The sequence below is a fragment of the Ceratotherium simum genome, chromosome 17 (genome assembly GCF_057802395.1).
Source record: "Ceratotherium simum simum isolate JZ-2026a chromosome 17, ASM5780239v1, whole genome shotgun sequence".
Lineage (NCBI taxonomy): Eukaryota > Metazoa > Chordata > Mammalia > Perissodactyla > Rhinocerotidae > Ceratotherium > Ceratotherium simum.
Window position 1 is genome coordinate 36,784,547 of NC_141916.1, and position 14,016 is coordinate 36,798,562.

A 14,016-nucleotide genomic window follows, 5' to 3' on the forward strand; every position below is an offset into this window, starting at 1 on the left:
ACTAATTTAGATACCTTGCTATGATCATAAATAGATGTAGGCCAAAATGACCAAATGGAAATTTCTTTGAAGATACAGCATTTGGCTTTATGTGGCAAGCTTTTGAATACTTGATATACTAAACAGAAACTAAAACAATAATAAAAGAGAATCTCCAAATTGGTAGACTGCATCATCATTGAGATGATTTAGCTCATTTCTCCACAAATCAGAGACACTACATTTTTCAAAAGTAGTGTGTCTTGTGTTGGGATCACTTTAAATTTCTTTCTTATATGATAAGTATATGAATTGAAACTAATGCCTTAATATATATTATTTGAAGACTGAAAGTATATTCAAATACTGTTTACTTCTTGGTAATTATTTAGATCTAATGGATTTAAAATAAGTAGTGAACCAGAGCTCAAATATCGTTACTGTGAATATTTATGAAAATAGTATATACTTGCATGGCTTACATCTAATGTCTAGAAACTCAGGAATAATTAAGTATAAATACATATTCACACACACACACACACACACACACACACACACAAATGCATTTGGATTTTGGTGACTGAGGTGTACCAAAAGGGAAAAACTAGTAGCAAATTAAGTTCTGGGGGTCGTTTGTTAAGCTTATGTAAGATTCTGTGCCATTGATATTCATTGCCTTCTGTGAAAATCAGTGTTTTTATTTATAATGTTGACAAATTATCTATGAAGACGACATTTAAGAATCCTAAAAGTCTTATATTCAGTTGTCTAAATAGAAATATAAAGTGTTCTTATTCTGTCTCAGTATTAATGTTTTCATTAGTAATATATTCTTTCTGTTATCTGTATACCTCACACCATCATATATATTCACAATTTAATACTTGTTTTGTATTTCAGGGTGTTGATGATGCCTTCTATACATTAGTTCGAGAAATTCGAAAACATAAAGAAAAGATGAGCAAAGATGGTAAAAAGAAGAAAAAGAAGTCAAAGACAAAGTGTATAATTATGTAAATACAATTTGTACTTTTTTCTTAAGGCATACTTAAGTAAAAGTGGTAATTTTTGTACATTACACTAAATTATTAGCATTTGTTTTAGCATTACCTAATTTTCTTTCTGCTCCATCCAAACTGTTAGCTTTTATCTTGAATGCTTATTTTAAAATGACAGTGGAAACTTTCTTTCCTCTAAGTGCCAGTATTCCCTGAGTTTTGGTTTTTGAACTAGCAATGCCTGTGAAAAAGAAACTGAATACCTGAGATTTCTGTCTTGGGGCTTTTGGTGCATGCAGTTGATTACTTCCTATTTTTCTTACCAATTGTGAACTTTGGTGTGAAACAAATTAATGAAGCTTTTGAATCATCCCTGTTCTCTGTTTCCTCTAGTCACATACATGGATTAATTACTAATTATAACTTCAGTTGAGATTTCCTGTTTGGTTCTACTGAAACATTGAGGGAACACGAATTTATGGGCTTCCTGTAGATTCATCTTGTAGAGATCATGTCCTATAGTTTCAGTCACCCGTAATGAATGTAAAGTTACACTGTTCACAAAGATTTTCTCCCTCTTTCCACTGCTACTTGTCATGGTCATGCTCCCAAAAATATTATATTTTTTCTATAAAAAGGGAAAAAATGGAAAAAAATGCAAGGCAATGGAAAATATTAAAAGGCCATTTACTTTCCATATTAGATAAATTCCTATAATACTCTGAATAGCTTTTCCTGTTAAGGCATACCCAGTGTGTAATGAGGATTATAGCAGCCATTTTGGGGGCTATATTTACATGCTACTAAATTTTTGTAATAATTGAAAAAATTTTAACATGTATAAAAAATTCTCATAGGAATTAAATATAGTCTCCCTATGTCAGATTGCTCTTTCTTAGCATAACTTTTAAATCTTTTCTTGAACTTCAGTCTTTGAAAATAGTTTTAATTCTGGTAGTGAGGTTAAAGATTATTTTGGCCAGTTAGCTTAGTAGGTGTTAAAGAGACCAAGGTTGCAAGGCCAGGCCTGTGTGAACCTTTGAGCTTCACTGAGAGTTTCACAGTATGGACTGCATCCTTGTGGTCTTCCAGTGTTGTCATGCATTGGCTGGTCAGAAATGGGGACTAGGAGAGAGTTTAGATAGCTCAGCAAGATACATTCTCACTGTCTGGTGGTCCCGCTGACAGATCAGGAACATGACTTTTGTTTAAAAAAAAAAAAACAACAGAACTTGTTAAAAAAATTATTTTAAATGAGATTTTGGGGTGGGGAATGGCAAGACTTTAATTTTTTTTAAGCAGTGAAATGAAAAAGTTTCAAAATCTCTAGTATTGGCTAGTTCTCTTAATACTGGCTAAAGTAACATTTCATAAACATTTTATAAGTCTGGTCCATATTTAAAAATATCTAATGCTTAAAAATAGATAAGTTAATATTAACAAAATGATTCAATGCATTTAAAATGTTACTTATTTTAACATATTTCAAGTGAGATGGTATGTTGAGGTGAAAATATCACTGGACTAGGAGGAAGGTGATTTAGATTCTAATGTCTTTTACAACTCTGATTTTGGGCAAGTCACTTACTATCCATTTCTTCATGTTAAAAGAAGTCATCTCAAAGGCTATATCTAGCATTACAACTATGTGATTTATATGCAGTTTACATAAGGATATACCTATTTGTCAATCTCAGCACAGTCTGTAACTTTTTACCTGTGTTATCATCTTCACTGCCAGTCTCAGGCAAAATTGTGCAAGAGGTGAAGTTTATTGTTGAATATCCATTCTCCAGGTTCAGGAGTCCTCTCTCATATTAGTGTCATCTTGCCTGCCTCACTTTCTACATGCCCCATGACTTGAAGCTTTTTCTTTTAATACTTCTGATTCCCCTAACCTCAAGATTTATTGCTGCTTTGGATATCTACATGAAGGCTTCCCATCAAGTCAAATCAGAATGCCCTATATCTTATTTTCTCAGACTCAACATAATCTGACAGATACTATAATGGGATTTAACCTAATAGCTAATTTTCAGGTCGTAACTGTAGCAATTTAATCTTGATCCTTTGAACATCATCTCTTTGCTGCCTGGTCCATTAATGACTAGGTGGGAATTTCATACCTGCTATGAGTAGACAGAACCCTATCCAGTGGAAGGAGAACTTAGTAAAGATAGTGCTGAAAGAATTCCTTAGGTAATCTACAACTAGGAGTAGCCCTGGTAACAGTGATACATTCCATTGTTTTAATAACTAAAATCTTATAATGAAAAATACTTTAAAATTTAATTCATAAAGCTTGCTGTTTAGCAGAATTCATTTATTCAACAAATATTTGAGTGCCTTCTAGATGCCAGGCACTACACAGGGCACTGGGGATATTGTGGTATCCCCAAACAAGGGACATAATCCCTATCCTTATGTAGTGCTTACATTCTAGAGTGGTCTATAATATCTTGGTGAGACATTTGGCACATGACCCAGAGATAACATAATGTATATTTTAGTTTTGCAAAGAAGGGATTTAATCTTCTAGTTCTAAAGTAATTGTTTTGCTCTGATTCCTATGTAACTGTTTAATGAAGCTACTTTATATAAATCATTTACTTCATCGTTTTAAAGGAATAAACTTGATTATATTGTTTTTTATTTGGCATAATTATGTGATTCTATTGGGACAGTTATAGTACACATTAAGTTTGTATGTCAGCTAATAATATTAAAATTCCCAAGTGTGTAATATTCTAGTTGGTCTCTTTGTAGAAGTAATTAAAATAGACTTTTAAAATTAAGTATTGAATTCTAAAACAGTTTTGTTTATCTGGATATGATTAAACAGAAGCCTGAACTAAGTCACAGAAAAGGAAACTTCTGGGTAAAAATCAATGATTTCAGAAATGCTATGCTAAACTACAGGTTTATGGAACATTATCTAGGTAGGGTGTTAAGACTTAGGTAGTACTTCTCTTGTTTCTCCACAAGAGAAAGAAATGGCCACACTAAAGGAATTGCAGTGCATAACTGAAGGGGTTTTTAGGACTCTTGAATTTTTGATGTAGCCGGGCAATTGTTTTTTAAGGCAGTGGTAATTATCCTTTATTATGTGAATTTTGAATGGTTTGACAAAAGGTTTGTTTTTGTAGAGATTTTAAAAGGGGAGAGATAATCCTAGAAGTAACATAAATGTTATCTAATTATTACAGCCTTAAAGATAAAAATCCTGTTGAAGTTGAAAAAAATTGCTAAAATCTGTAGTCTTAGCCATTAACATGTTTGTGGAAGAATGTAGCAGAAGTATGTAGTATAATTTGAATGAATATTCCCAATTAGGAATTCTAGGCTCTATTTTAACTGAGTCACACTGCATAGGAATTTAGAACCTAACTTTTATAGGTTATCAAAACCTTTGTCACCATTGCACAATTTTGTCCAAATATAGAAACGTGAGGCATGTTAAGTTGCAGTTTGCACAAATTCATCTCATTTGTATTCCAGTGATTTTTTTCTTCTAACCATTTTTTTCTCAACAATATATACACATTCATTTTTTTTTTGTAGGCAATAAAAACTGTCATTTGCATTTGTCAAAGAGTAATAATTTCTTGATAATGATGTATTAATGATTTTTAAAAACCCATCAGTTACTTTAAAGCTGAATTTATATTTAATAACTTCTGTGTTAATATTGGGTAGCATGAAATCTGCATTGAGAAATTGAACAGCATACAACTGGTAGCTGTACATTCCTTCAGAAAATGAAAATTATTTCTTTCTAAAGATACATTCACATCAGTTCTTGAAGAATAGTCATAATTAGATTAATACTTTAGTTTAATAATAGTTTTAAGTGCCTGTTTGGGATGATGATAGATAATTTAGATGAATTTAGGAAAATCAAGGTTATTACCTGCAGAAATGTCAATTACAGAGGGTCCCCCTCCCCACTGAGCTTAAATGGGTTATGTAAGTTTTATCCAAAAGTTCCCAGTTCCACTGTCTTGTGTTTTCATGTTGAAAATACTTTTGCATTTTTCCTTTGAGTGCCAATTTCTTACTAGTACTATTTCTTAATGTAACATGTTTACCTGGAATGTATTTTAACTATTTTTGTATAGTGTAAACTGAAACATGCACATTTTGTACATTGTGCTTTTTTTGTGGGACATATGCAGTGTGATCCAGTTGTTTTCCATCATTTGGTTGCGCTGACCTAGGAATGTTGGTCATATCAAACATTAAATTTAAAAATGACCACTCTTTTAATTAAAATTAACTTTTAAATGTTTATAGGAGTATGTGCTGTGAAGTGATCTGAAATTTGTAATATTTTTGTCATGAACTGTACTGCTCCTAATTATTGTAATGTAATAAAAATAGTTATGGTGACTATGATAGTGTGTCTTTCTTTTTTTTTTTAATTTTTTATTTTATTTTTTCCCCCAATGCCCCAGTAGATAGTTGTATGTCATAGCTGCACATTCTTCTAGTTGCTGTACGTGGGATGCGGCCTCAGCATGGCCGGACAAGCGGTGCATCGGTGCGCGCCCGGGATCCGAACCCGGGCCGCCAGCAGCGGAGCGCGAGCACTTAACCGCTAAGCCACAGGGCCGGCCCAAGTGTGTGTTTCTTGATGGAAATTTGAAACAAACATTTACCCCACAATTGATACAGAATAGTTTATAAGCCAGAGACACTATAGTATATTCGTGAATATTTTTTGCAGCTTGTAAGTTAGAAATATTCTTCATTTATGGAAGGTGCTGTAAACATTATGTAAAGGCTTAAGTGTTTGCTTAAACTTAAAACCATGTTAGGTTTAGGTTCCTTGTCATGTTAACTCATTTAGAAGTAGATGCAAAACAGATCTGTCTTTATGACAAAAGAATAGATTAACATTATTTATTACTTTTTATCAAAGAAGGTAATTGATACACAGCAGGTGATCTGTTTTAAGACCCAAAGGAAGCCAGCAGCAAAATTAATAATGTAAATAATTAAATAGGTATGTATGTAATGCCAGTCATTGGCAGGCTATTTCAAGATCAGATGTAATCTTACTCTATACATATTATTTCTATAACTGCACTTAAATCATTACCAGGTGCTATTTGTTTTGTAGTGAACTTTGAAAACATGCTGCTAATGTACCAAATGGGGTCAAAAATAAGGTACTCCTTCCAAAGTTAAGGGTAATAAATGTGCAAAAAATTATTTTGCTTAGTTAAATGTCCATTAAATGGCATTCTCTTCTCAGTAAAATGGAGAAATGGGCTAAGAATAATTGGCGAAAACCTATAAGTTAAAAAATCTATTTTAAGTATAGTATATTTTCATTCAAAATTGGGTGCTCATTAATTTATAGGTGTTAGTTGGCAATATTTTGTAGCTAAATTGCAATTTTAGTATAAAAATTGAGCATAAAGGGTTGCTGATAAAGCTCTCTGAAGAGAATCTGAAGCTTATAGAAGGCAGCTCAGGTATTTTTTACATGACATATATCTTGCCCTTTTAAGTTAGAATTATTTTTATAATATTTGGTAGACATAAACAGCTGGTGCTGATTTTCAAATTATATGGTAATAATGATCAGTTAGTTTTGTTGTTATCTGAATAATAGCGTTGTTTCATAGCTCTGTATTTCCTAAGGAAGTATAAGGCTTCTAGCTCTTTCATTACAAATTCTCCCCGTCCAATAAGTTCTTTGATCTTCTCTGGGTCCTTCACATCTTTGTTTTTAAGGAAAACACTCTTCAGACGTCTTTTAAAATAATCTGCTCCTTTTGGATAGTCTCGTCCAAGATACAGCAGCTTAAAAAAGAAAGATTATGTATTTCTAAACAATCCATGTCATACAATAACATTTACAAAGTTGGCAACATAATTACTTACATTTTTATAAAGATTCAGTACTTCTCCTCTTAAAGAATTGGCCATTTTCATTTATCATGGAAAGTAGCCACTTTTATACATGTATAAAACATACCTAAAGAAAAGGAAAAATTTTTGCAAATAACCATATTGTCTTAAAGAAGCAAAGAAAAAAGATTTTACAGACTGGGAAGATGCTAATTTTTTTTTTTTATTCAATAAATATTTATTGAGCACTTTTATGTTCCAGGTACTGGGATAAAGCTATGAACATGTCAGATAAGATACCTGTTCTCACAGAACTATCTCCTGAGGGAGACATAATAAGCAAACAAGATAATTTGAATTGTGACAAGTCCTGTGAAGGAAATAGGATAATGAGAGAGAGAAAATGGATTGTCCGAGATAAGATGTAGGTGTATCTCCTTTTCTACCAGAGTGGAATGAATGAGAACTAGATTTGAATCCCAGCTGCATAATGTTGTACAAGTTACTTAACCTTTCTGAGCCTCAGTTCCTTATTGTCAAAAGGAAGACGTATTTACCCTGCTCTCAAGGCAAGGCCAGGTCCCTTTGGAGGACAGTGAGAAGAGGCCTGATCAACTCTAGAAAGGTGCTAACCTAAGAAAGGCTAAAGAGTAGGAGAAATGCTATGTGAGTCAAGCAGGTTCAGAATTAATGGTAGATGGGCAATAACACTGGTGGTGGCAAGGCCAAGTGAATAACCCATTAGGGGGCACATAAGGAGCAGTCAACATCTAGTGGGATAGATTTTGCTTCTTTATGTGTAATTTGTTAGTGCCACTAGGGAGAGGCAGCTCCTTAAAGGCACCATGACAGACGAAACATAGAAAATAATTCCCAATGCCTTTATAGTTGTGGCAATTAAATCAAAATTCCTATCATAAGCATTTAGTTCATGATAGGCCCAAAGTAAATGTTAATGTCATTTATAAACTCCCTTAAAATTCTTTAATTCCCATTTTCCCAGTGACCTTAAGAAAACTTTTATACTTTGTCCTTCATTAACATAATTTTTACTTTGAAATAATTTCAATCTTGCCTAAGAGTTACAACATAGTATAACACTTTTTTCCTGAACTATTGGAGAATAAGTTGCTCACATGATATCCATCAGCCTGAATACTTTGCAGTGCCATCCAGTAGAAATATAATGTGAGCCACCTATGTAATTTTACATTTTCTGGTAGCCCATATTAAAAAATAAAACGTGAAATTATTTATAATATATTTTGTTTATATCCAAAATATTATTTCATTGTTTCATGCTAGCTACATTTCAAGTGCTTATAAGTACCAATGGCTTAGTTGCTAACTATACTGGACAACACAGCTTTAGAGTATATTTCTTATGAACAAGGACATTTTCCTACAGTACAATACAACCATCAGAATGGTAGTACTACCATAGTACTACCATTGAATCCACAACCCCTTCACATTTTGGCAGTTGTCCCAAAGATGCCCTTTATAGCAAAAGGATCCGATCCAAGATCGCCCACTGCATTTAGTTTTCCTGTCCCTTTGGCTTTCTTCAACCTGAAAACAATTCCTCAAGATTTCCTTGACTTTCATGAACTTGACACTTGTGACGATCAGAAGCCATTTATTTTGTAGAATGTGTCTCATTTTGATGTTAACTCATAGCCAGATTCAGGTTGTGTAGTTTGAGCAAAAATATAGACACGATGGTTTGTTCATTTCATTGCATCCTATCAGGTGGACACAATTCCAATTTGCTCCGTTATGATTGATGTTAAGTATTATCACTTGATTAAGGTGGTGTTTGGATTCTCCACTGTCAGGTTACTCTTTCCCTTTGAAGTTAAGTATTTTGTGGGAAGTACTTTGAGATTAAGTATATGTATTCCTGAAAAACCTTTCATCTTGCAAAAACACATTAAAAATAACAGGGCTTATGGGGAAAATAGGTTTGGGGCAGACCACTCAAATCCTATGCAATTGTAAAAAGAGCACTAATAAAAAACAAATTGGTACCTGGAGAGCTAATTTGGACCACTTGGATTGCTCTGAGCATAGCTGGAGACTACAATAGAGTGGCCTGGGAATGGGAGTGGGGGGCTGAAAACCAGGAAGGGATCAAAAGAGGCCCTAAAAAATCTGGGGATGATGGATGTGTTTATTATTGTGATTGCGGTGATGGTTTCATAGGTGTATGCATATGTCAAATTTATCAAATTGTATTTATACTTTAAGTAAGTGTAGTTTATTGTATGTCAATTGTACCTCAGTAAAACTGTTTTAAAAAATTACTGTAGGTATGCTGGTAAAACGCTAAGAGTAGGGCTGGGAGATACTGAGTTACACATGGAAGTAGAGCTCTATCTAAAGCACGAGGCTGCCACTTAGTGGTCAGGGTAGGTGGTTCAACTTGCCACCAGTCAATAGCTGCATAAAATGGGGTATGCCTCTCTGGGGAGGGAGCCCTGGGGGTGAGCACTTATTTTAAATTTTTAAAAAATATACTTGAAAGACTCCTGCTGCCAGTATAGCGGCTAAGTGAAGACCTTTTCATTTCTTGCTGAAGTTCATAAATAAATCACATAGGAACCAACATTATTTCCATGTTAATACTTATATACACCTTTTTTACTAGGAGTTAATGAGCTAATTCACATAACTATACAAAGTAGAAGAACCTTTTTTTTCTTTGAGTTCATTAATATTAGCTTTCTTGCAATTTTCTATTTTCCTCCAAATTGCTCTTTTTCTGCTTGCTTATGTCTGTAACACTTCTGACGTTTCCTCCAAGGTCTGGTAATTCTTTTCTGTCCACCCTTACAAGTGAAAGGCCAAAAGAAGCTTTTTAGAAGATCTGCATGCATGGTTGCTGCTTACAGACTTTCAGCTTCACTTAGGGTGATCTGAGTGGGCCTTTATTGGGGAACCTCTGATGTCAACATCTTAGATTGTTCGCCTTGGACTGGTCAAATTCCCCAGAGAAGAGTCTCCCAATCTTCTGAGGATTTGCCTGTTCAACATTACAAAGTGGAAGAAGAATGCAGGCCCTGCATTCAGTGCTATGAATACCCAAATTCACCTAATTTGTTTCCAGTTTGGTTCTCATGTACTTAGTATGCCTGAGGACACCCCAGTCCAGAAACTAATATTATTTTGTCCAGAAATAAACCTCCAATCTTCTGTGGGAGTGAGGAACGCAGTCACTTAGAGGTGTTTCTCAAGTCGCTGTCACTCAATCCTCTTTAATTTACTTCATTCATTTTCAATTCCAGCAGCCCTGTTCCAGTGCCTTTGGAGAATTACGCAGTATGAATTGGGCTTTTCTGTTATGCTAAGTCACATTCCTCTGTTTTGTAGTTTCCAAAGTTTTATTGTTGTCATCTCCTCTCTCATTTTTCCAATTTATTTTTATATCCCTTTACTGAATATTTTTAGTGGAGTTTTGGAAGGGAGTGAAATTAGATGGGTGTATTTAATCCACTATATCAACACCTAATTTCATTTTTAAAACTTTTTTTTGGCTGAGAGCCATTTTCCAGTGTGGTTTAATCTTATTGAAGAATGACTCTTAAGAACCAGGTGCTTTTTATTTATTTATTTATTTATTTATTTTTGTGAGGAAGATCAGCCCTGTGCTAACATCTGCCAATCCTCCTCTTTTTTTTTGCTGAGGAAGACTGGCCCTGGGCTAACATCCGTGCCCATCTTCCTCCACTTTATATGGGATGCCGCCACAGCATGGCCTGCCAAGCAGTGTGTTGGTGCGTGCCCAGGATCTGAACCTGCAAACCCCGGGCCGCTGCAGCAGAGCGTGCGCACTTAACCGCTTGCGCCACTGGGCTGGCCCCAAGTACCAGGTCCTTTTAAAGTAATTCTAAATTAAATCTACATAGATGTAATTTCAGATTGCAAATTACAGCCTGTTTAATGCCTGGCAAAGAGTGCAGCTTTATTTAATTCACAATTTGTTAATTTGTGAAAGCTTTTAGAGATGTGGCTTATATTGTCCTTTTTAGCTGTTACGCTTTTTACAAATTATGCATAACAAAAGATTTGCCCAGTAAAAAAGTAGCAGTTGTGGCTAAGGTAAATTTGTCCCATCCTTTGATATGTAATTTATATGAATTAAGGCAGTTTATCTTTATTATTGTATGTTGACCTTCAGGTATTTACGTTTATTTTAGCCTTTGGGAGAAGTACGTTTCCTTGGGTTTGCAATTGGTGAACAATTCAAGTGCAGCAGGGACTTGGGGCTGCTCCTTAACCCTGCATGAAGTCCATTACAAGAGCCAAAAGAGTCAGGGACTGAGAGAAGTCTCTCATCATTCTAAGAACTTGGATGTGTGTGGTGGGCAAGGCGGGGAGGGTACAATCCCCACTGACAGCTTTTTTCCAATGACTGTGGGCTAACGAGTTAAGACTTAACCAACTCCAGTCCTGGGTTAAGTGAGAACTGCCATTTTACTAGAGGTTATGGTGCCCAAAGCTGTCAATCACTCTTCCTCATAAAGTTCAGAAGGCAATAAAAGCTGAAGGAAAACTGGCAAAGAAAGGCAGTGCAATGTTATTATTTATTGGGTTCTGGTAGACTTGACTCAAACAGAAGCACATTTCCCCAAACTAGATAAGCCTAAAAAGCTTCACACAAAATCTTATTCCAACACACTAGCAAGCACCAAAGTATATGTAATCAGAGAGGTAGGTGGCAAGACATTTTGCCCCTCAAGACTGGCATACAGCTGGTTCTAGGACTATCTAGACTAGAGCCAGATTATAAAAGTGAGTTGAAAGGAGATGGTTACATATGTTCAGAATGGGTAGGTATTACACCTGTCTGAAGGTGAAGAAGAGAGAACAGGAAATGGGCCTTCTTACACTTAGGCAGCTTGTAAGAGAAGGACTACAGGAGAACCAAGCTCACTGGTATAATCTGGTATAGCACAGTGACCCCTAGAACACAGTCCAGTGTGTTCTAACACAACCGTAGCAATTCCTCCTCCCCAGGAGGCAGGCTGACAGAGTGACAGCTTCCACAAGTCCTCTCCCCTAGAGGCCCATCATTTTAAGGTAATTTGAGATCACCATAACACCTCCTTATCCCCACCAACCCTAGCTGAGTTGACTGAGGCTTTGTATCATAAACATTAACAGTTTGGTTGAAAACTAATTTAAAACAAAAGACTTCTTCCAAGTCAACATTAAGATGTTTTTTTATCTTGCTACCAGGGATTTGGAGTGGGATGTTAGACTTAGTACACAACCTGGATTTCCGTTACAACAGCAATAATACTTTAACCCACAAAAACCAGCTGTCAGTAATATTTATTTACTAATAATACATTTAATCAATGAAGTTGGAAGGGACAGAGCATTATAAAATTAGAATTCAGAGATGAGATGGTGCCAATAATTTTAAATTTTGTTTTATTTTTATTTCTCCCCCAAAGCCTCAGTAGATAGTTATATGTCATAGCTGCACATCCTTCTAGTTGCTGTATGTGGGACGCAGCCTCAGCATGGCTGGAGAAGCGGTGCGTCAGTGCGCGCCCGGGGTCCGAACCTGGGCGGCCAGTAGTCGGGGGCACGCACTTAACCGCTAAGCCACAGGCCGGCCCAGTGCCAATAATTGTAAAGTATTTCATGTCTTGTCATGCTAAAACAGGGTCTAGGTCCTAAAATCATAGAGAATTCATTTAGGCTTTGGAGGAAGCTTAACATCTTCTAGTTTTCTGTGGGTCTAAGCTGCCAGTGCTGCTTCCTGTCTAGGAGACTGAAATTCTGAAAATTGTGCTACTGGTTAGTACAATTAGTCTGTGACCTTGGGCAAATAACTTCATGAGTCTTGCTAGGCCCCGGCGACCTTCACCTATCTGTAAGGAATACTTTACCCAGGAATTGCTTCAAATCTTTCTTAGTTCTCGTCTAGAGCGGCTCTTAGGAAAAAGGAATGTACCTTGCACAGAAAGTAAACAGAACCCTGTGCAGGGAGAAGAATCCGAAGGTCATTAATTTCAAAATAACGAACCCTCTTGGAGCCAATTTATTTACCTCTTTATCTAGATTGCCAACTGAGCCCCGTCCCCCCGCCGGCCTCAGCTCTGGTGGCCCAGGCAGCCGACTCGGGGTCAGTCACTTGACCCAATCGCGTACCCGGAGGCCCCCTTCCTTCTCGAAACGCTCATAGAAAGATTCGCCCCAACACACTCTAGGGCAATACTGAGGGAGAGAGACTATCAACGAAGGCGAAGGCTCGGAAACCCTTTCCCACGCCCGGGTCCTCGCCCAGAGCACAGTTCACCGCCTCGAGACCCCGGGATCCGGAAAACAGAACACAACGCCCCGGCGGCGGCACTCACGCACTTTCCGGCACGCCACAGGCGTAAAAGCCTCCGACCGCTTCCACTCCTCGGTCCGTCAACCGTGAAGCAGGGCGGTGGTTGGGGTGGGCAACCTGTCAGGGAGTGGGGCGAGGCGCCGTCCGGAAGCAGCCAGCGCGACTGCGCGGACTCGCACGGGAGGATCTGCGCTCTTTCCCTGGGGCGCAGGTGGGCGGGGCTCGTCGTCCTGACAACCCGGGAGCGTCTGCCGCACAACGCGGAGCTCCGGTTTTGCCGTCTGCGGAGGGAGTTTTTGCCTCAGCATGGTGAGCCGGAAAGGTGGGGGGAGCCAGGTGAAGGGGCGAGCATTGGTTCTCCTTCACCGGAGATAATGATGTCACAAGGCTGGTCATATTTTAGAGGGAAGCGGGTCGGTTTAGGAAAGAACCCATACTCCTGGGGGACATGGGCCGTCTGACTAGTGGCCTTCCAGTCCCGGTCCGGCGGACAGGTGGGAGTCCCAAACCACTGTCTGCAAACGGCGGGGGTTAGGGGGGTAGGGGGAGTGGCAAGTGCTGTCAGAAGGTGTGCTAATCTCGCACTGTTGCTAAGCTTAAAAATTGCTCCCAACCTGGTAACTTCCAGTAATGATAGACGTTCCCATTAAATTGCTTTCTCATTGCAGCTTGGCGAAAAGGTGTTTTTATGCCTCCTCACTGGTTAATTAAAAGCTGTTGCAATTTACTCTGCTATGAAAGTCATTTTATGTGGTCTTTTGTGGAAATATGAATTGTTTAGTGATTCAGGGTACTCAGCCTGCCCTGAATTTAAGTATGATAAAGCTT

General features: G+C 37.2%; 3 protein-coding genes across 8 annotated transcripts in view; 2 read left to right on the forward strand and 1 right to left on the reverse strand.

Annotated features, from left to right (window-relative positions):
• The window catches only part of KRAS (KRas proto-oncogene, GTPase), a 38,824-nt gene extending 33,449 nt beyond the window's left edge, over positions 1-5,375 (forward strand). For 3 of the 5 annotated variants that reach the window (XM_087442665.1, XM_014791380.2, XM_087442666.1), the window contains exon 6: positions 883-976. Coding sequence is in view for 2 of the 5 variants with exons in the window: in XM_004435461.3 (XP_004435518.1) it covers positions 883-999 (117 nt within the window). In the remaining 3 variants the exon portion in view is untranslated. Of the gene's footprint in view, positions 1-882 lie in introns of all 5 variants that reach the window. The other 2 variants (XM_004435461.3, XM_004435462.3) reach the window with 1 other exon arrangement.
• Positions 5,376-5,868: 493 nt separating this feature from the next.
• On the reverse strand, positions 5,869-13,340 carry ETFRF1 (electron transfer flavoprotein regulatory factor 1). Of its 2 annotated transcripts, none has more exons than XM_004435460.3 (3): positions 13,215-13,340; positions 6,873-6,966; positions 5,869-6,791 (listed from the first exon to the last, which is right to left on the reverse strand). In XM_004435460.3, the coding sequence occupies exons 2-3, from the start codon at positions 6,921-6,923 to the stop codon at positions 6,570-6,572; spliced, it is 273 nt and encodes a 90-aa protein (XP_004435517.1). In that variant the 5' UTR covers positions 6,924-6,966; positions 13,215-13,340; the 3' UTR covers positions 5,869-6,569. The 2 variants fall into 2 exon arrangements, with proteins under 2 accessions (XP_004435517.1, XP_087298793.1); XM_087442667.1 differs by having other exon boundaries at positions 13,211-13,340.
• A 75-nt stretch (positions 13,341-13,415) lies between these two features.
• DNAI7 (dynein axonemal intermediate chain 7) overlaps positions 13,416-14,016 on the forward strand; it is a 64,557-nt gene continuing 63,956 nt past the window's right edge. The window contains exon 1 of the mRNA XM_014791379.2: positions 13,416-13,497. Coding sequence (XP_014646865.2) covers positions 13,495-13,497 — 3 coding nt within the window. The 5' untranslated portion in view covers positions 13,416-13,494. The remainder of the gene's footprint in view (positions 13,498-14,016) is intronic.